The 22,809-nt window shown below is 41.6% G+C and overlaps 1 protein-coding gene across 10 annotated transcripts in view; it reads right to left on the reverse strand.

Annotated features, from left to right (window-relative positions):
* The window catches only part of FAT1 (FAT atypical cadherin 1), a 106,120-nt gene extending 89,992 nt beyond the window's left edge, over positions 1–16,128 (reverse strand). For 3 of the 10 annotated variants that reach the window (XM_064652711.1, XM_064652706.1, XM_064652707.1), the window contains exons 1-2: positions 13,293–13,612; positions 4,183–7,471 (exon numbers count right to left, since the gene is read on the reverse strand). In XM_064652711.1, coding sequence (XP_064508781.1) covers positions 4,183–7,471; positions 13,293–13,373 — 3,370 coding nt within the window. In that variant the 5' untranslated portion in view covers positions 13,374–13,612. Of the gene's footprint in view, positions 1–4,182; positions 7,472–13,292; positions 13,654–13,793; positions 13,942–15,666 lie in introns of those variants that run through there. The other 7 variants (XM_064652705.1, XM_064652704.1, XR_010430154.1 and 4 more) reach the window with 6 other exon arrangements.
* Between the last annotated feature and the right edge of the window lie 6,681 nt (positions 16,129–22,809).

Below are 22,809 nucleotides of genomic sequence, written 5' to 3' on the forward strand. Positions count from 1 at the left end.
TACACAAGAAAGATAAATATGCTAAATGTTATAAACCTCATGCGACTCAAAAACTCCTCAAAGAGAAAATAACCAGAAACTGAGAAAGTGTTAGAAGGAAGTATGTGTGTGCCCTGCCTATGCTAATGGAGACAGCATATCAGTCTAGACAGATCTTTTGTTGTAATAAAAGTATAGTCATACTTAGATTTTTTAAGTCAGCAAATTAATTACCTTAAACTTTGTTCTTATTATTAAAGCAGAATTAGTGTTATTCTGTAACACTTATGGCCTAATAACTTTAACTAAGGTTAATGAACAAACAGTAAGGTTCCTGGTAACGGATAACTATATTACTGAAACACAAGTAAAAAGGTTATCATGCATGAGGTTCAGACTGCCACATCATTCTTAACACCATTCTGGAACTGGTTTATGTGCTGGGAAATATCCTCAACTGCAGAATTTTAGAAAACACCTGCTGGTAGCCTTCCAAGTTGAACTAGCTGTTAAGTCTCTGATAACAATACATTTATAAAATTCACTGTGCTTTGAAACCTTATTGGGCCTGGCCTACATGTAACACCCAGCATCTGCACGTACAAGGGTTTTAAATGTAACTGCTCTAGTACCCAGCTGGCTAGACACAACAGAACACCATGGAATTCATTACTTAAACTTTCCTTCATTTATGAACAAGGAAGGAAGTTTCAATACTGCCTTAGTCGCACAAAGCTTCTCCTTTAGGTTCTCCTCCAGGTTCTCCTCCATCAATTGCTTCTCATTCCTTGGAGTTTTTCTAAATGGAAGTAGCAGCATGGTATTGACGTGATTTATTTCACTTTTATTGCTCAGTAGTAATGGGATTTAGATGGTGCATGAGGTTTTTTTGTGGCACACTGGGATCTGCATCAATATAATGCATTATATTATTAATACTTACCAATCTGCTCAACTCCTTATCAAATTCTTTGAGAAAACATTTTACAGCCGCTTTAGTAGGCAATTTATATAGCCAAGAGATCGTCTCAATTTACAGACTTCAGTCTAGCTCACACATAAAAGCTATCTTAAATTCCAAGTTCTCCTGAACACATACTGAAGGATAAACAATTGCTTTGTTGTATAAATTCACAACACAGAAATCTCATTTTAACATTTTTCCTCTCATACTGTTATAATACTCCCAAAATCTCCATTTATTATGTAATTTTAATTTTATCTCCATACAGTAACAGTCACAATGCACGGTTATACTTCTGAATCATATATTGAGTGCTGACCTCTGATCTTCTCTCCCTTACCCACTTGGGTTCCAGTTAACAATTTATAAGCTGGAGATAGCATGAGGCTGAACTTCAAAATAATCTCATTAGTACCATTTATTTTCTTTAGTCACACTTTCAGTCTCTATAACGTCCTGAGGAAATTAGTTTCATGACTTTATTACACTTTTAGCTTAGGAAAGGAAAAATACTTCCCTTAAAACCTGGTAGCCGTGGGTGCCCTATTTCTTGCATTGCAAAAAACAGACAGTGATATAGGTGGTACAGAAACTACTGCCATTTTATAGACTTCTATCATCCTGCTCTCCTCCTTTCCTGACCATTATTGCCTTTTCAAGCTAAAGAATACTTACATGAAAGCTAAAATATAACTGACTACCAAACTCACCCCAAAACACTTTTTTCTGTGTCTTCTTGAAAAGCATCAGAGCAGATAGGAAACTAAGCAATCAAAGCAACTGCTGAGTTTGGGAGTATTAGTGTTTTGGGCTCCTCGTTAAGAGATTTACTTTGAATAGTTTGGACACAACTGCAGAAAACAGAACTTATGAATAGCCACTGACCTAAAACACAGGTAAGTCTCAGAAAACAGTACTCAAGACTTAGAGGCAAAGATATATTAAATTCTCTTGTGAAAATTCCAGAATTATAAGTACAAATATCAAACACTAACATAATTTTCTACCTTTTGAACTGTAAATTTTTTTAAAAAAATTAACATGGAAAAGACAATTTGAAAGTCAACAAAAGTTCAATGCATGGAACTAGCTATTTGATGCTTCTATCATCATGATCACCTAGTCTTTCTGTAAATGTGATTGTTTTCGTTAATTTCTTATAAGCAAGGGATAAAAGGATTCCCCTTAGCTACTGAATACTTCAGCGTTGAGTCAAAATAACTTCTTAAATCTAGTTTATCCATCTTTGAACTGAAAGTGTAGTATGATGCTTTTCAAAGAGAGCAGGATGAGACATAGCTCAAGGTTAAAGTCAGAAGAGGCCTACAGCAAGCTGAAAAAGTCAGCAAGTTGCTTGACAGATCTCCTCTTTCACAAATTCTTTAATGCACTTTCTTGGCTAATTATCAGTCTGCTCCCTATATCAATGCCAGTCCATTTTGAAAAACATGACAAATACTCAGACACTGCAGTATAAAGAGTGCCTTCAGTAAAAATTCTGGTGGCTTTTAAAAAAAAAAAACAAAAAAAAAAAATGTGTCAGTACAAAATTCAAGCTATACTGTTACAATGTCGATACTCTATGTTCTTTCCTATGCTCCTTTAGATCACCATTTGATGGAAAAAACACATGTACCAAATATAAATACACACTCTTCCCCACTCCAATGTCATAAGTGGAATTTGTTCACTAAGATTAAAAACTAGCAACCCAGCAGATAAAAAGCAACTTACACCAATTCGTCAGTCAAGCAAACTAGCCTTGTGCCAAAAGAGTAGAGGCACACGTGCAGACAACTAATTCTGCCATGGTAGTAACATCACAAAAATACACATACCTGTCCACATACCCATAAATAGGTACAAATCAGATTAGAGTCAAAATAAAAATATTTCTTTACTTTTTCATTCTCAGTACTATTGTCTATCACTTGGACAATAAATTGCCAAACTCTGACTCACTCTACGGGACAACTAGTCACTTCTAAGATACTATAACACACAGTGAACTTGAATATACTTATGTCAAAAGAAAAGCACAATGATACACAAATTAATATTCTGCACACATACTAGATGCCTAAAAGTGAAACGACTAAGTCCTGGAAAATATTAAATTCTCCAGTTTTAGAAAATTCGTTCCACAATCTTAACTATGAGCTTTGTTAAAAGCAAAGGTAAGAGAAGCAATGCTACATTTCAACCTCTAGAACTGGTTTTTTAGCCATACGAAAAAGAAGAAAAAATCTTGTCAGTAACAACAGTTTGTTCACCTAAACTCTGAAGAGTAAAGTGACTTCCTGAATTTGTATTATCCACATTCATAATTATGGGAAGCATATGGAACACACAGAATGGCTATTGGATGAATCCTATATGATTGCCATCTTTTATTCTCAGTTACTAGTCTTTTTTTCTGTAAGACATCAATCACATATGTCATCATTTACCTACATGTAACCTGTAGCCAAATTTTGCACCAAATTCCTCCTCAATTTATTTCAAGAATCTTAGATAACAGCACAATATCAATGTTCTATCTTTATCAAAGACATAAATGAATGGGTAGCTACATAGATGTCCAACCAAAATGTTCAAAGTCAGCACTAGAATTTTATTGAAAATGAAATTATGATTTTCTGAATACATGAAACTGGAAAAATTCTTGCAGTTGCTCATCAATTTATGCATTATTACTGAATTAAACCAACAGTTCAGTCTGCTTCACTTATATGGGGTGTTTTTGAGGCTGCATCTATGCTTTCTTTGGCAGAAGCCTTTTGGTGAAGAATGCTAACTTCTAGCTGGGCATCTATAACAACTCTGAAAGATACCTAACAAAACCAGTATGCATGGCAATATCCCACCCCCCGGCAAATGAAGCAAAAGATATGTCACTTAAGATTAAAAAGCAGTCATATGATCCACAAGACAACAGTGTCCGCAATGAGGCAAACCTTCATTTTATATCAATAGTATTCTTACTTTTGCTAGGTAGCATACATTTTAAGACCTAAGCGTGGCTTTAGGTAGGCTGGATGGAAATGAGGACAGTGGAAAAATCACCTATCAAATGTATAAATATAATTTCACTAAAGTAGCAGACAGAACTATACACAGTTTTGGTGACATCTTTTTGTCCTAACAAGAACACATATATCAACTGTGACAATGCTGCTTTTCTTATCTCTTTCCTAGCATACAATTTTATTTAGCACATAAAATAACAGTCATCTTACCTTTTTCTTCATCTATTCGAAAAACTCCTAAACCAGATCCATCTCTGATGGAATATCTTATCTCCCCATCTCGTCCTGCATCTTCATCATAAGCAGATACGGTCATTACTGAGGAGCCAATAGGGGCATCTTCTTTTATAAAGCCTTTATCTGCAAATATGGAGAACTGTGGAGGGTGCAAGTTTTCATTCACATCAACTATCTCAACCTCAACGTAACAGGTAGAGGACAATGAAATGGGTTTTCCTTTGTCCTTGGCCCGCACAGTCAAATTATACAGTTGTGTCTTTTCATAATCCAGTCTCTGTACAATACGTATTGCTCCACTTAGTTTGTCAACATCAAAGGTGCCATCTCCACTGTCCAAAAGACTGTATCGTACTTGACTTGACTGGCCTAAATCAGGATCGTAGGCTTCTAGCCATGTAATAATAGTTCCCTCAGGAAGATCTTCTCGAATTTTAACATGATAATTTGAAGGAATAAACTTAGGAGGATTGTCATTAACATCTTCTACAGACACTTTCAAAATAACTGTTGAAAATAATTGAGGTTCTTCAGTAGGTTGGTCCCTGGCCTCTATTTTCAAGAAATAGACGTGTTGTTCCTCACGATCCAGAACACCTACAACTTTCACAACTCCTGTCACAGCATTAATAGTAAACTTGTCTGTATCTGTAAGAAGAGAATATTTCACTTCTCCATTAGCCCCCAAATCTTTATCAGTAGCTTCGATTTGAATTATTTCACTGTTTAGCTCTTTGTTTTCACTTACTTCAACAAAATAACTGTCTTGAAGGAACTCCGGCGGGTTGTCATTAGCATCCAAAATTTTTATATTTAAAAGGGCCCAGGCAGACTTCTGTGGTATTCCAAGATCATAGACAGTAATATTGAGAGTATATTGATTTTTTACTTCTCGATCAAGGGGAGATAAAATTTTCAGCACTCCTCTTTCCATGTCAACAATGAAACTACTGTCTTCATTACCTCCAGAAATAACATACACTAGCTTTCCATTGAAGCCAGTATCAAGATCAGTAGCATTCATAAGTATTAAGCTGGAGCCCACAGGTTGGTCTTCTCTTATCTCAATGCTACTAGGGAGAGTACTTCTAAACTGAGGTGCATGCAGATTGACAGAGTGAGTATCAAAGAAAACATCCTCAACTTCTCCACGACTGTGCAATTTATTTGCTTGTAAGAGCTTCTCTGCAAGCATTTTGGCAACACCAGTTTCTTCACATTGCAAGTTGACTGGTTTGCGGCTATTAGCTACAGTTATGCTGATATACAATGGTTTTGCAAAGTTCTCTCCATCTGTAGCTGTAATTTTCAAACTGTAAAAAGACATTTTAGCACCTATGCCATCTATTAGTGACTGTTTGAGTGAAAGTACTCCAGAATTTGGATTTAGGCTAAATATATCCAGTTCATTTCCAGATTCAATTTGGTATCTCACCAACTGGAGCTCATCAGCATCAATAGCAGATACAGTCGTTATTTGTTCTCCAACACCAAGATCCCTGGGGATTACTCCCTCACAATTTATTTTCTCAAAGAGAGGTATATTGTCATTCAAGTTATTTAAAATAATAGTAACGGGAACTTCAACTTCTCGACGATATGGTATACCCCAGTCGGAAGCTCGAATCCTTAAACTGTAAACCCTTGGCATCAATTCATAATCCAAGTCTTCTGAAGTACTAATAATCCCACTGAAATGGTTTATCACAAATGGCAAAGGATTTAGGTTTGCAATGCTATAGGTCACATAACCATTTTCCCCTTCATCAGGGTCTTTTGCACTTACTCTCATGACACTTGTACCTATTGGCACATTTTCATCAAAGGAGGCTTTATAGGATGTCTGAGTAAATTCAGGAGGATTGCTATTCATGCCTAGTACCTTAATCAATACTTTTGCAGAAGCTCTTCTGTCACTTGTCACAACTTCAAGTTCAAAATGGGATGCATATTGTGCTTTTATGGGTTCTAATGTGGTAATGAGACCAGTGTGAGTGTTTAAATTGAATTTTACTTTTCCCAGTGTGTTTTTAAACACATATCTTAAGTGTGGGTAACTAGGCACAGCTTTCACCATTATCACAGGTGTGTTTGGAGGGGCAAATTCACTTATTTCAGCTCTATATATCTCTTTTTCAAATCTGACAGGACCAGACTTAAATTGTGGCGATGTCACATGAACAACTTTTACAGAAGAAAACTGTGGGGGATTCCCTTTATCTTTAGCTTGAAGGGTAAGGTTATATCCAAAAGGGTGACTCTCCCAGTCAATGTGACCAATGGCTTTTATTCTGTATTCTTTACCTCCTGGAACAGACCTCACTGTTTTGAACTGTTGGAGTGCATCTCCTGCAACAATATTTAATGATGCTATTTCCCCATTTGAACCCTGATCATTGTCCTCTACAGTTACAATTGCATACGTTGGATCTTTGTCCGATTCTGAGGGAGTCAGTGTAACAGCTGTAATAACAGGGGCATATTCGTTTGCTTGCTCCACATGAACAGTTAGCTTTGCCATACTGCTTATGCCACTGCTACCATACAGCTTCAGCCCACGGTCCACTGCAAGAATTTCCATCTCATAACGCTTAGTGTCCGAGTAGTCAAGTCTACCAGTTAGAACTATCACTCCACTAGTTGGATGTATAGCAAACACATCTGTTCTTTCTTTAAAGCTATAGTAGAACTCTCCATTTGTTCCTATATCTGCATCTGTTGCACTGACTCTTGCGATGCTGGTCCTTATTGCTGTGTTCTCAGGCAACGAAACACTGTAAGATGTTGGAGAAAACAAAGGCCGCAAGTCATTTGTATCCAGTACCTGTATCCTGACCTTCGTGCGCGTTTCAGCATTTGTATTTTTTTCAACTGCTTTAACAGTCAGCATATAATGGTCTCTCACCTCTCTGTTAAGGATACCTGTGTTTCCTCCCTTGGTCCGTATTCTCAAAAAACAAAAGTTTCCAAGAACATATTCTTCAGCTTTGAACAAGTTCTCATTGTCACCAGAAATAATTTTGTATCTTAGGTCCCATAATGGATTTGTAATGTAAATGCCCATTTTTACAGGATGCCCAACATAAGTCTTGGCTGCAGAATTCTCATACACAGTGGCATTATACTCTACTTGGGTAAATTGCATTGGTGAAGCATGATGTGGCCTTTGATTTCCTTCACAGTTTTCAAAATGCTGCACCAGCAGCATCAGCAGCAACAGCATAGTCAAGTATCTTCCCATGGCAGCAATTAAAAAGAAACCCTGAAACAAGAAAGAGATGTGGTAAGACTTATGACTGTTCAAATATTTATCAAATAAATGATGCTTAGTTCAGAATTCATGCTTGAAAGAAAACTAGAAGCTACACATCTAGATAATATACAGAAAGTTTCAAAATTATTTACAGTAATAGAAATGCAGATAAATTAAAACTCCTAAAAAATACCAAGAATCCATGAGATCAAAAGTCTAACATAACACAAGGGTTAAGAGTTAAGTTCAAATAAACAATTCCACGAAGCAACATGCTAGAAATATGCCAGTGCAGTCAGCTATAAGCGAGCAAACTAGATATGAACTAATCTGGAGTGGTGAACATTCACTCTGGTTCTCTACTTCCTACATGACGTTGACTTCTAAAAGAAAATTCTCCTCCCTCCTTTCACTTAGACTGTAAAATTGCTGATGTCCAACTATGTGGAAGTAAACTGCAAAAGTTGGCTTGAAATTACCATGAATTCTTTACGATATCCTATGTGCACCTGTTCCAAGAATTATAAAAATTGTAAACAGAGAATAATTCTATATTGTATTCCCTCCAGCTCTGAGCACCCTTGTAAGACCGGTGCCTATAATTGAAAAAAAAATTTTATCAGGCACCACAAAGTTGCAAAGCCAATAAAGAATGAGACATATTCCTTTATCCTCCTCTGTTCAGAACAGATCTGAAACAAATTAGTATCAAGAGCTATGAGAACAGGAAACTATCAAAATAACTAGAGGAACATTTAAATCATGTTTCTCCAACACACTCCAGAAATGACAGGGAAAGAGCCTAGAACAGCAAGACAGACTGAGAGGCATACCCTCATTGGCTCTCCCTTTTGACAAAGTCAGTGTAACACCTCCACTACCTAAATCCAGGCAAGATTGCCACAGGAAGAAAGGTAGAAGCCTCAGGAACAAAACATCTGGAACCACTTTTCTCATCTTAGTCAAGAGGCGTTTGGATGATACTCTCAGGGACACGGTGTGACTTTTGGGGATGGTCCTGTGTGGGGCCAGAAGTCAGACTTGATGATCTTTGTGGGTCTCTTCCAACTCAGCATATTCTGTGATTCACTCCCCAAAGTCTCTCAAGATAACAAATCAATAAGCCCTCAATAAGCCCAAGCTTTCAACAAGATCCTAGGGGCAAAATTTCTTTCCAGCAAATAGAAAGCAATCTAACATTGGCTTGACTACTTTGATTAAGTAGTACAAATTCATTTTTTTCACCTTTCCCTATTTATCCTAAATATTTTTCCCTTATCTCTCCTTTTGCATTTTCTTCTCTGGCCAGTCTGCTATACAAGTCATACAAATTACTCACTTAACCCTTTCTTTCTTTGTTCCTGACATTTCTTTCCCCCACACTTTAGCCCTTGTTTGCCCTTACTCTATTCTTTGCCTGTCAACCTCTCCTCAGTGCCTATCCTCACACTAATTCTGTTCATCTCAGCTAAAATAGTATCACATTATGTTGTTTCCTTCCTCCACTCACATTTTCTCTTAGAGGAATTTCTCCTTTCCCTACTTCCTACCTACTCAGGTAGATACATGAAAGATCACATTGGCTGACATTCCTTGGACTGCTTCCGCCCACTAGAAAACATTAAAGCAAATTAATCTACTTGTGTCAACCATTCACTCCAAAACCTCAGAAGAAGGAATTCAGTCATAGCCATTACTAAGTAAATGATTTTGAGAACAATTTAAGACTCAGATCCACACAAACTATAGAAAGTATTGGAGAAGAGTAATGAAAAGGAGGATCCTTTTGGAAAGAGAAAAAAAAAAGTGTGTCTGTTTTCCAAATCTAGCAATGAAGTCACAGGATTTAATCTATAAATATAGAAAACAATAAAAGCGAATAAGCAAATAATAAAAAGCATAAAAGCTTTTAAAAGCAAGTCACTAGCTGGAACCAATAGTTACAAGGTCTTAACACTAGATGAAGGAAAGGTTTAGAGGGGAAATGAGTGTGAGGTTGGAACAATAACCACTTCAATGGGTTAACAATATTATTCCTCCCCTATCTACTTTTCTTCCCAGGCTATGATATGTCCTGGGAATACAGAGACACTTGGTTCTCCAGGGCTTCATCCCCTAACATACTGCCAAGTTAACAAATATTTGCTTAAAACCAAAATAACCCCAAACAAAACAAACAAACTCTCATACACAAACTCTGAGCAATTTAAGCTGTCTTTAGACTAGGCTAAAAGTCTAACTGGCCATGTTAAGAAATTATTACATCATTTTTAAGCAATCAACAAAACCAGGTTTTTTTCCTCCATCTTGCTGGAAGTTTTGAAGTTGTCTATTATCAAAGTCTACTCAATGATCAGCCCTTATGCTGATCTGATCAGATCTTTCCCTCTTTTCTACACTAGCACTTATTATTATTACTACTACTACTACAACTAATAATAATAATGAGTTATGCTGAAGTCCAAAACCCCTTTCTTTCTGATGTTTTGGCACCTGCTAAGTCATTGCCTATACTTATGTTTGGCAACAGGCTGTCTGAAGTGGTATATTTATTATGTGAAACATTGTATCTATTTGTACCTTTTATCATCTGCTCCTCACATCTCAGGCACATTAGACACAGGTGTACCACACGAAGATGCATTAGACTTCTTTAAGGTATCCAAACTTTTCATTAATATTCAAAGTTGAACACATGTGTAGGTTTTACTATGATTGTAAATATTTTTTTGTGCAATAATACCTTGAGCACTTTTTGCTGCTCTTCTGTAACAGCTTCAAGTGGAGTCTGCTCAGAACTGGCAACGTGCAGCTTATTACAAACAATGACGCAACAACCAGTAAGAGAATCCATTCCTCAGCAGCAACTCCCAAGACTTGCTGAATCACAATCAATGCTTAAAAGCATCTCTCAACTGAACAGTTAACCATGGTAGGTAAAAACAAGTTAGTCATTTATCTTATGTGACACTGTTTCCATCTTGTCATAATTTACAAAGATACTAGAAAATAAACAATGTTGATCTAGGATTACCCAAAAGTCAACATGATATAGTCTTGGTAAATATCTAAAGTATTAAACAATGCCAGTTGTAAGGACAGCTAACTACTAGAAGAAAGTTTGAAAGTGTTAAGATAAAGTGATAATGTGTTAGATATAAACTCAGATTGCTCATTACAGGGTGCCAGAATGACTGCATTTCAGAAACATTTTAGTCAAAGGCTACACTTTAAACTCCTAAATTTGGAGTATGACCAGTTTAGGATTTTCTGATTCCATTTTCAACACAAAAGGCAACCGTTTGCTTAACAAAACATCATAGCTCTAAGTTATACAAAGTGCACACTGTATTATTCTGAAAACCTACTTTCAGACAAACTTTGATTTCCTATTTGGAAATTATTATTCAGCTATTTTTATGTATATACATATGTAGGTCATTTTTATTTATATGCATATTTGACACTGGGATACATAAGACAGTTTTAATACTTCGTTACAACGTTAACATAATTATTAACACATCAAAACTTTAACATATTTGTACCTAGGAAAAAATACTAATACAGTTTACAAGTACAACGTATCTTCACATCAAAGGGATAAGAATAAATATAATCTTGGGCCTAGCAGAGCTCCAACTGATAACTTACAAATTAAGATGACCGGATAAGATAGCAGTCATCTAAAAGACTGCTTATCCTAGCAAGAACATTACAGTATCTAGACTTAAAAGTTTATAGTTTGAGATTTGAAAGTTTTAGGCATAAAATACAGAATTTAGTAAACAGCAATTTCAATGCCAAGCAAGCAAAAAAAAAAAAAAAGACCAAACCAAGCTTCTCTTCTACCTAATGTGTCAATGGGGAGCATACATTGAGAGATTTATTCCCCAGCAATTAAACAAAAGTAGAAAAAGAACCTAAATCAGACCACACACCCCAATGAGTCTTAGTCCCTTTGCTATCGTTTTTCTACAGCAAGATTACTAGTTCAGTCCAGAAGAACCTACTGTAAGACTAAGCTACGTAATTTTCATTATAAGAATGAGACTCTGTGAGCATGGCCTATTACACCACTCTAGGGACACTCGAGGACATTCTGAGGACTAAAAGAGGTTCTTTAGTGCTGTTTCCACTGCACTTATTTACTGAAATCTTTCAGTAACTTTTAACAAATGTAGTGGGGGTTTCACCCCATACATGCATTAGCTTCTTTGATTTGTAAAGTCATTGACACTGTCTCCACTAAGCAAAACATCAACTATTTACTTTAACAGTCATTTTTAATCAGCATACCCAACTAATGCCATTTGACAGAAATGCATTATGAAAAGTTATTTTGGCAGTAACTAAACCATCATGACAGGATTCCTGCCGTAGCAGTCTATAAGAGATCGGGTGACTCTGCGAGCTGCACTAACTGTGGTTACACTGCTTTTTCAATTGTTTAAAAGCTATTATTTATGTAGTCTGACCAAAAAAAAAAAAAAAAAAGACAAATCACCAGGTTTAGCTGTTTCAACATGATTAACTTTCCAATCAAAAGAATTAACAGTGTATTTTGCATTTCTGAGAGGGAGGGTGTCTGTCTGTTTTGGTATTCAAAAAATTAACACATGATGAGAGTGTATGGTAACATTACTTTAGCAAAGCTGGTAAGTAATTCAAAAAATGTACATTGTCGCAGAGATTAACACAACAATTTCAACTTGTGACTGAAGTCCAGTAAGTTTTATGTTTGTATTCCCCACATTGTGAGTTAATCTCACAAGATACTTTGATTTATGCTTTCCAGATCTTTGTTGTTAAAAGGAAAATGCAGCAGCTGTATTCAGACAGCAGGTAAAGATTCTGAAACCAGAATGAAACAAATATTCACACAGAGAATTTCGACTATTTATCTGTAGTCAGTTACTTAGTAGTGTATCTAATACTGAACTCACTAGCTATGCAAGGAAAAGCAGACCTCCAATCTCTGTGAATGAGAGTTTGATCGAAATTTAGCATGACACCTTAAAATTTGTGATGACAAAAATAGTTTTACTGATCTTGAATTCATTTTTAAACTTAAAAAAAATTAATCTAAATCTAAAATTAATCTAAATCTTTGAGAGTTTAAAGCCATTTACACTTGTTTACTTGCACTGACAGCAGGGTTAACTTAGCCATATAAAGTTCTTTAGCATGCCGAGTTAAAAAAACCGACTATCCTATCACTGGTGTGACTACTAAAGTTCACCTTCCAGTCTCCTAAAAGCAAGATTTTCGGATTTCACACAGAACAAATCAAAAACTTAAAAATAAAATAGTTTACAGCGTTAAAGTAAGGTATTTTACTCACTATATAGCTGAGTATTTCCGCATGGTTAGAAAAGCAAACGGGAAATACACAGCATTCTTTTCTTTTACAAAGAGACAGCAGAAGTGGTAAAATAATAAAGGTATATTTCCTATGCAACTGCCTAGAACAACTTGTATGCAAGTATTTAAACTGTAGGAAAAGCTGCTGCTAGAAGGCAGCACTTTTTTCAACTCATTAATGCGTTTCCAAAAAAAAAAGTTTACAACAGGGGGATACTACCAGCAGTAAGGCACGGCGTCGCTTATTGACACAAGAGACTAAAAAGCGCATCTTTCAAACATAGCTTTGTTCTGTTTCAACTGCCCTAAAGAGGAAGAAAAGTAGCAGAAGCCGACTGAAGGGTCGAGCCAGGACCTCCCGGGGAGCCGCTGCCAAACGCCGCGTCCCAGCGGGCGCTGCCCTTTACCTTTCGGAGAATTCCGGCGAGGAACGCGGTGTGAAGTGTGAACAAAGGAAGAAACTCACCCCAAGGTACTTCTCGCTCGCCGCGAACCGCCCCTGCCGGCTCACCCGGGTATGAAGTTTGCAATGGCCCATCAGACGCATTCGCAGACACCTTGCCCCAGGGGAAAGCACCGTTTTCCTCTGCCCAACTTAAGCGCAACCTGCCCGCTACACTCCTGCTGGCTCTCAGAGGAGCGTGGCCCCGCTCCAGCCCGGCCGGCCGCCGCCGGCCGCGGGGGGGCAACGAGGCGGCGGGGCCCACGACCCCCGGCGGCCACCCCGGCCCGGCGGGGGCAGGGGGAGGGGGCCGGCGCCGCTCCGCAGCCGCCTCCAGCCGGCCCCGCAGCACGGGGCGGCCGCTCGCACAGCACCTCCGGGCGGCCCCGCTGCCGTCCCGCCCTCGCCTCCGAGCCGCAACTTCCCGAAGGGTCCGTGCCGCACGGTCGGCCCCTCTCCGCGCCAGCGCTGCCCGCCCGTCCTTCCCCACGGCCAAAACTTCTCCCAACTTTCCCAGCGCCTCACCTCTCCGCGGCTCGCTGCCTGCGGGGCGGGGGCGCGGACCGGGGCCAGCCCCGCACGGTGCCCGCCGCGCCACTCCCCCCTTCCTTCGCCGGCCACCAGCGCCCCGCCGGTGCCTCCCCGCCCCCAGCGGGACGCGGCGCCCCCCGCCGCCAGATTCCTCCGCGGCGCTGGACGGCCGCCTCTCCGGAACTCGTTTCTGCGGCGTTCCGCGACAGCAGCCTCCGCACCCCGGCCAGACCCCGCCGTGGACGGACCAAACGCGAAGGAGAGCGGCGGAAGGGCGAAGCACAGCCCAAGCTGTTCCTCCTGGTGTCCCGGAGTTGGGGGGAACTCCTAAACCTCAGCCGCGCTCGCCCCGCTTCAGCCCGACGGGGCGGCAGGGAGGCGGGTGCCGGTCCAGGGACGCAGGCGGCTTCGTGGGGGGCGAAATCTTCCCCCGGACAGGCTACTCAGAAACTTCGGAAAGCTGCTGCCGGGGATGTCTTACGGGGATGGCGAGGGAGGCCGTCAGAGCCCGCGGGAACACGCTGTCCTCTGCCGTCCGAGGAGCAGCGAGTGCCCGGGACAGTCCCGCGGTCCCCGCCCGCACCGATGGCAGCAAGGAGCGCCCAGCAGCGACCGCAGCGCCTCGGCGGCCGCTCCCCTTCCCTCAAGCAGCCGGGCTGCCGCCCCCGGGGCGCGCCGGCGGGATTGGACTCACGCCTCACCGCCTCGGACCCTGGGGCCGGGCTGGGCGAACCGCCGCTAAACGGCTGGGCGGAGGGAAGGAGGTCTCTCAGCAGAAGCCAAAAGCGAGTGGCGGCACCCCGGCACCGCTATAAAGAGCGGCGCCCTGCTCTGGCGTCGGGAAAAACAGCGGCGAGGAGAGCGAGTGCGGGGCCAGTACAGCTGGGGGAGCGCGGCGGCGACCGCTCCCCGGCCCGCGGAGGGGGTACAGGCCACCTCGGGCGGAAAAGCGCCCTGCCGGAGTCATGCTGAAGGGATGTCTGTCAACCTGCCAGCCCCGTGTTAAAGATTAATACCGAAACAGTCCTCGAAGGATTCCCCGCTCATTAATAAGTGATCACACTTAATAATGATCAAACGTTTGCCTGGGAAATCCCGTCCCAACGGGCTCACGGCGAAGTCGGGTTGCAGACAGGTGACGCCGGCGGGGGTGCATTTGCCGCGCATAAGCCCCGCCACGTCTTTTACTAGCCACATAAATAAATACAACCAGCGGCGCAAGGGGCCCTTCTGCAGCCACAGCCTCGCTCTCCCGGGGCTGCAGGTCAGAGGGAACCGACCCCGTCGGAAAGCGCGGGCTCTCAGGGTCACTAGCCCGCAACCGTAGCTCCCGCACTCTCTCCGCGGGCGGCGGCGGCAGCCCCCGGCCCGGGTACGGGGCACCGGCCGCCCGGCGGCGGCGGCAGCGCAGTTCTGCGACGAGCGGGCAGGGGGCGCCGCGTCACAGCGCACGGGCGGCCGGGCACGGCGCGGCTCCCAGTCCCGGATCTCAGACGCGGCAGCCGGCTCCGGCTCCCCCGAACGGAGCAGAGCAGAGCCGAGCCCGTAGCCCCGCGGCGATGAGCCCTGTTCCGGCTGCAGGGCTTCGGGTCCGGAAACCTGAGCGTCGCTCTCCCCGTGAAGGGCGGTATAGCTGGGGGTGCTCTCAGCTCCAGGTACACGTAGCTTTGAATACAGTCGGTATGTGGGTATATATACATATTGATATATACATAAACATACACACTCTATACAGTTACGAACTACAGGTTGAATCGAAGAACAAGACTGTTTTCCGTAACGCAACGAAATAGAGCACCAGAACTCTCACGGGAATCATCCCTCTCAGCACCCTGCTGATAATAAACTCATTAAACAAAGAACTCACCAGACCAGCTGGACTCGGCACTCTTCTCACAAAGTCTGCTCCAGCTCAGTTCATCTCTGCACTCTTCCTCCCTCCTTTTCCTTTTCGTCCTTTGGAGACGTCGCGAGCCCCCGATGCCCACACGCCTCTAGAGCGTGAGCCCCGCGGCGGCCCTGGCGCTCAGCGCGGCCCCGGCGCGCAGCCAGCGCGGCGCCCGGCCCCACCGCCACAGCGCGGCATGTCGGCTCCGACCCATCCGCCTCTCCAAACTTCCAGGCTGGGAAGGAAAAATAAACGGGGAGAAGGAAAAGAAGAAGAAAAATAAAAATAAAAAAAGCCCTCACACACAAAAAGGGGAAGAAACAAAGAAGGCGAAAGGGAGGGAGAGATCCAACTTTCTTAAGACATGTCCAGGCAAAGAACGGGCAGAGTTGAGGAGTTGCAGCAGCGGAGAGAGAGTGGGGACGCTGCACCGGATCGCCGATTCCTTCCCTCCCTCTTTCCTTCCCCCGCCTCCCTCCCTCCTTCTCTCTTTCCCTCCCTCCCCCTCTCTCTCTCCGTCTTCTCTCGCACTCTGTCTGTCCCCCTAGGACCCTGCTCGCAGCAGCACCACCTCCTCCCTCCCTTGGCTGCTGCAGTCGAGCGCGGCGGCGAGAGCAGCGCGCACCTCTCCGCGCCGCCACGGCTTCGCATCGCACCGGGGCCACGGCCGCCAGCCCGCAGGCGAGGCGAGGAGCCCGGCACAGCCCCGCCGCCCCAGCCCCGCTCCGCGCCGAGCCGACTCTCCCCTGCCGCAGGCGCTTGGAGGCCCCGCTGGCTCCGCCGCCGCAAGGCCGCTCGGCTCGGCGGGACGGCGCTTCCCCGCCGCCCGCACGGCTGCGGGCGCCCCACAGCAGCGCCTCTCGGCTCCTGGGCGGCAGGGCACAACCGCTGGGAGAACCGGGTGGCTCCAAGGGGGCTGAGCACGGGAATCTTTCACTCTCTCTCGGCTACGTTAAGACTAGAATAGTTTTCCCTTCCTCTCCTCTCCTTTTTGTGTTCACTTTTTCTCTTTCCTTTTTTTTTTTTTTTTATGTTTTATTTTTCTTTTTTTTTTCTTCTTTTCCTTCATTTTCTTCTTCCTCTTATTTTTCTTTTTCTTTGCTTCTTTTCTTCAGGGGAGGTGTATTTTTCAGAGCACAGCCAAAAAAAACCCCAAAAAACCCACTCAACAAAAATGGCAGTTCCTTCTCAAAAATAGTAAACCATAACCAACCAAGACATACTTATAATGTGGTTATCTCTCATTCAAAGTAAGCCCCAACCAATCATTCCTGCTTAACAAAGTCCAGGAGATGTGGCACTGCTAAGTGGCAGGGATCAGCTGAAAGCAGGGGCCTGAGTAGGTCCTGAATGGTGAGGTTTATAAAATTTTGGGAAAACTGCAGAAAAAAGTTATTTCCCTGAGAGAGATAGTGTAACAGTAAATTTTTAAAGCACTCTGAGATTCTCAGAAGGTAAAATATTCTTTTACTAAACAATTTATCTCTAAGGAAGTTAAAGTCATGGCCTTCCTCCAAAAGTCAGATCGACTTCTGAAGACATTGGATCATTATTTCCTGTAAGATACACCACTAAAAATCTATCAGCCAAATGAGCGTGCAGCATTCTATGTTAGGAAGAGCAAATAAAACATTTCAGTATATAAATCCTAAGTACATTTCTAAATAGTGCATACAGGCCATTTCAGCCTGAGAATGGTTCACTTTGAACAAACCTGTCTGGAAAGTTTAATGTCAGAATTCTCTGGCCTTATGGATTTCCACAACAGACACAGCTGATTGATTTAGTTAACATCTCATCTTCTTTCTGAACCCCAAATAGAATTATACTGAGTCCTTATCCAAGTGCCACTGGGCCAAATGAACTTTCCTTCTGTGAAAAATGCTTCAAAGTGAGCTACATAAAGTAAATTGCATTAAAAACAGCATTCCTGGATAGGGCTAAAAGGGGAACACTTTAAGGGCATTATAGTTAAGGGCTAGAAACAAAATAAACTACACTTCTGCTCTGTACAGTTGCAAATATTTCATATTTTTGAAGTACGAAATTTCCTACCTTTCAGATTCATGACCATATTGTGGTTGATTGCTGGGTTTAGTAGCAAAAGGTAAGGGCAGCTTAAACTTTTGACTAAACTTTAATTTTTAATGCCTGGAGAAATGTAGTGCTAGTTAATTGCAATAACCTCTTTTAAGTTGGACAGGAGCATCTCTCAAAAGTATCTGGTAAAGATAACAAAAATAGAGGCTTCTGATTTGGATCTCCTGCTACACCCAGTAGTAGTCAGTAAGTAGTACTTACTGACAGTAAATACTTTAGATGAAGAATAAAGGGATATGCCGTCACTCTCCAACAGTGGGTAATGGTGATTAGCACTTCAGATAAAGTGTTGGAGCCAAAAGTTCCAGCCAAGTGTATCCATAAGTCTTCTAAATATGTATAGGTTTACCTTCTAAAAAAGGTTTCTGACATCACAAATAATATTGACAGAGCCATTCTGATAGTAACTGAACATTCCATTTTTATTCCGTGTTTTCTCTGACCTTTAATTTTTTTCTTTGAAATAATGTCAATAAAGCTGTTAGAATCATTGTTTACTTTCACATTTAAAGATTAATCTCCCAAGGGTATTTTTTGATATGTTATCCTAAAGAAAATTCATATATTCTTTTACTATACAGGAAAGGTACAAAGGAGAATACTTGTAATCACACTTGAGTGTTTAAGGCACCATCCACATCTCTGAAAATCTTCCAGTCTTATAACCATTGTAGCAAAATATGTTTGGTTCTCCCTATCATCTATCGACATATCTCTGTCCTTATCAAACTACCTAAGATGAAACAAGTTTTAGCTCAGCTGTCAATAACAAAAAAAAAAAAAATTATCTGGATTAGACAGTTTTCTTTTAAGAGAAGCATGGGTCCTTCAACTTTGGAATTTTTTCCCAGAAATTGAAATGGAAATTATATTTCCACAAAATCATTATGGCACTAACACTCTTCTCACTAATCTACCTCCAAAGCTAGCATCATTGATTTCCATACTTGTTTGCTATATATTTAACAAACAGGAGCTGATAGTTAACTGGTTAAGATCGGAAGTAAATACCAAAGTCAAGTGTCCTCCAGAGATATTTTCCTGCTCCCAGCCCTAGGTATGCACTTGGGGAATGATATCTCAAGTACTTTGGACAGATTTCTCAGCTCCCATTTAGTAAAAGAGAGGGTAATTTCAAATTGTTGTGACTTAGCTGCATAAAACTTTAAAGATCAAAACCAGCCCTTTGAATTGCACTGGCTCAGAAATGGCAAAGGCGAGGATAATTATGGCTTGGTGTCTATGAGGGTAAACCAGTCGCAATTGCTACACCAAGTGCAGCTTCAAAAAAAGCACTTTTGAACACAATAGCAGCCTGTGACTCAGGCAATCAAGGGCCCATAAACATTGAGCCTCTGTGGCAGAGGGCAAATACATCTTCTCAGTAATGGGGTCAGATACAATTTCAAGAGAGTTCTCTGTCAGTTAAATATGAACTGATTTGACATTGGTTTTACAGTAAGAAATAAATTCTCTACAGTACAAAAAGCTAGCACAAAACCTGTACTCTATTTGAATCATATTTACACAGAGAAAAGGAGACTGCTTAGTAGCAGCTCTGCTCTGGTCGTCCTCCTTTTCTTCATCTGGTCTTAGGAAGAACTTCCCAGCACCTCAATTAGTTGTAGCCTTTGGAAGGAAAAACAAAACAGTGCAACTCCTCAAAACTTGGTAATCATCCTGTCCCTGTCCTGCAGTCAGGCGTGTATATTCCTTTAGCACTCTAGTTTGTTTCCTGTCTGGTAAATGCAGATTTGGGCAGTAAAAAACAATTCTGCTTTTCTGGCTGTTCTTGCCTACTCTCTACAAGCTTGAGTTGAACCACAAATGTCCACTTCCCTCCCCTCACCCCTACCTTCCCTCCTCTGCCCCTTACAGGGTTTCCCCCTGGGAAACAGGGGGCAAAATTATTTTTATTCACTTTCTTTTACCCTAGAGAGTTATTACTGTGTAAAATATCACTATTTGCTTAGGTATTCTTTCACAGTGGTTTTCAAGAATTCCAAGGCAGAAATGTCAAAATAATAGTCATATACCAGCTTCCTTATAATGAAATGCTAAACAATCTCAGCTACTTGACAATCTATTGTGTGTCCTGTGAACCTAAAAAGGAGTTTACTGAGGCAACTGAATCATTAAACCTACGAGCTACAGCTATTTGTGGTTATGTGTTAAATACACATGAATGCAATAGTTAAAACCTAGAGCAATGCTAGAGAGGAAAAAATTAAAACTTACTTAAAAGATTATGTTTCTAAGTCCTAGTTCCTCAGGTACTAATGGAGTGAGGACATCCAAATGTCTGAGCAGTTATTTTCTGAGCCTTTAAATTGGTAAAGACAGCTGGAGAAGAGTGATTTTTAAATATTTTTTTTTTTGAACAGCAGGGAGGAGAAATACATTCTCTAAACAGGTGTGAGCTAGGCAGCCTCATATTTTCAATATTTTGATCTTACAGATTACCTCTGTGTATGTCAACTTTTGAGAAACATTTTAACATCACTTCAGAAACAAGAAACTTTTCCACATCACACTTTTCTTTACCAATCTATCTTCATAAATAATTAAAAAAAATCACTTAATGTAAGTTTGTTTTATGGCATTTATCCTACTCTGCCATACTGGCACCTGGAACAGAAACAGAGCTGTTATGGACAGTGTGGGAAATAAATAAGGTGGTTTTATTACAAGCAGAGATGTCCATGGTTACCTCGTGTTGAGATACCTGGAGGTCATTTTGTTTGGAGAGATTGAAGAGCCATTTTGTGGTCAGGAGCTGGTGGATTGCTTGTTGTTCTGTTCACGGTTTTGCTTACTGTTCTTGTTGTTACCTACTGCTGCTTACTGTTTTGCTTACTGTTCTCCTTGTTCTTACTGTTTTGCTTACTGTTGTGCTTACTGTTATAGTACGGAGGCGGATCAGAAAGCATGTAAGGCAGTAAGACCAATCTGGGCTCCCTGCCAAGGGACCATGCAGCCAGGGGCAGGGAAACAACCTGATAGGTGGATGGGAACAACCAGTGAACTGCACCAAAAGGCAAAGATCACCTTCTAAGGAAGAAAAGAGTGAGGCCTGGCATGGGAGGTGCGAGGGAGTAGCTATGTAAATCAAGAGACCTTAAAAAGGCTCGTCCCTCCCATTCAGGTGTGCCCGAATCTGGTCACGATTCGATGCACCCAGCATGCTGTTAATAAAATTCTTTGTTTCATTTTATTTGGCCGTCTCCGAAATTTTAGAGATATTTCTCACAGACAGTACTGGTATTCTGATTAAAGGTTTGGATTGAAGTTAGGGTAATGGTTATGCTATGGATGCTAGTGCATCCCAAAAAAAGTGAAACATTCCACCTATCTTCAGTATTTCCTAGGATGGAATGATGATGGAGTTCTGGAGGAATTTTTGTGTTGTCTGGCTCAGCAAGGTGGGATAAATCTGCATCTCCATTAGGTGTTGTTATTTTCCTACTGAGCCGTGCTTGGACTGCTTGGAACTATCAAGTTCAAATCCATAGAGCTCAAGGCAGAAATGCATTGGTTCACAGTCTCATGCTTATAACGTGAGTAAATATTGAGTTTAGATTTAAGTAATTATATGACAATTACAGTGTTTGAAAAAGTCAAAAAGGGCCTAGGCTATAACGGCCTTTTTAAAAGCTATGTAGGCTGGTATTTTGGTTTTGTCAAGCACAAGGCTTAACATTAGAGTTAGGAATGTGATTTTCAGACTCGCAGTTCCAAAACCAGCATGATTTTGGCACTTACTAGGACAAGAAGAAGTAAAAGAAATCTGTTCTCCACTAATTCTTAAACCTCCTGTTTTCTTGAGCTGGATGTTCAGCTCTTTTAAGGCTTTCAGAACTAAAAATGTCGGAGTCTAGATGGTGCTTATATGATGTAGCGCTAAAAGATAGTGATAACTTGGCTTCTTTGGTTTTGAGTAGTTTGAATGAGTTGTCCAGGTTCCATTAATCCCACAGCTGGTGTGAGATCACAAAATTGAAGTTTTAAGAGCTCAAGTGACATTAGTATTACATAGGGCTGAATGAAAGTAAAAGAAGGACTGGTATTCAAGTGCTGTGTTCTGTTTTGTAATAAGGTACTGGTCATTTTGAGTCTAAAAGTGGTCCTAAATTTAGAATTAGGGTTTGAAGAACTGTGGAGAATTGTAGAGAGCCCCAGTGACTGTGGTACTCATGAACATCAGAAATAAGTTTGGTCTCTACAAAAGCAGTGGATTTGCCTCTGGGTTCATAGGTTGGTAGACTCTGGATCCCTTTCCCCACCCTCGACGTGGGAGAGCCCAGTTGTAGTTCCATTTCCATCTGAAGAACCATTCCAGCGTCTTGAGGGACAGGGAAAGGGAACTCCGGGGACAGGGTTTTTCAGGCCCCAAGCCTGGAGGGGAGAGGTGCCCTCCCCTCCCCCCATGCACGTGGTCCCATGGCTGGTACAGAGACAGCACACCGGGCGTGGAGAGGAGGCAAGAGAGACTTTATTGTTGGGAAGGGGTTTATAAAGCTTTTAGGAGGGTCAAAGGGGACCAATCACAAGTTCAGGGTCACACAGAAAAAACCATCAGGTAAAGGGTCAACAGCCAATAGGAAGGGGTTAACAAAAGGACCAATGGGACACCTCAGGACACCTTTCCCAGGACATTCCTGCATGGGAGATAACAGTTGCTGTGGGAGGTGTTGGGAAGAAGAAACACGTGTTTGCAAAGAGACCACGAAGAGCCAGTTTAAGACTTGTTTAAACAAGTTTTCCCATATAATGCAGCTTTAGTGCCACATAAGACCAGTTTTAATTAATGTAGGATGATTAATGTTGGGATATAATACTCCAAACGTCTTCAAAATTTTCAGGTCATAAAGAACTAGGAAAGACATAGGTCTCTACTAAGTCATTATGTCTCTTTTATCTTGGTCATAGATCCTTTTATATAGACCAGGTTTAGACTTACAGTTTATAATTCTATAGCATTAAAATATATATAGCTAATAAGTCTAGAATCCAACTGACTTC

The sequence above is a fragment of the Pseudopipra pipra genome, chromosome 4 (genome assembly GCF_036250125.1).
Source record: "Pseudopipra pipra isolate bDixPip1 chromosome 4, bDixPip1.hap1, whole genome shotgun sequence".
Taxonomy (NCBI): Eukaryota; Metazoa; Chordata; class Aves; order Passeriformes; family Pipridae; genus Pseudopipra; species Pseudopipra pipra.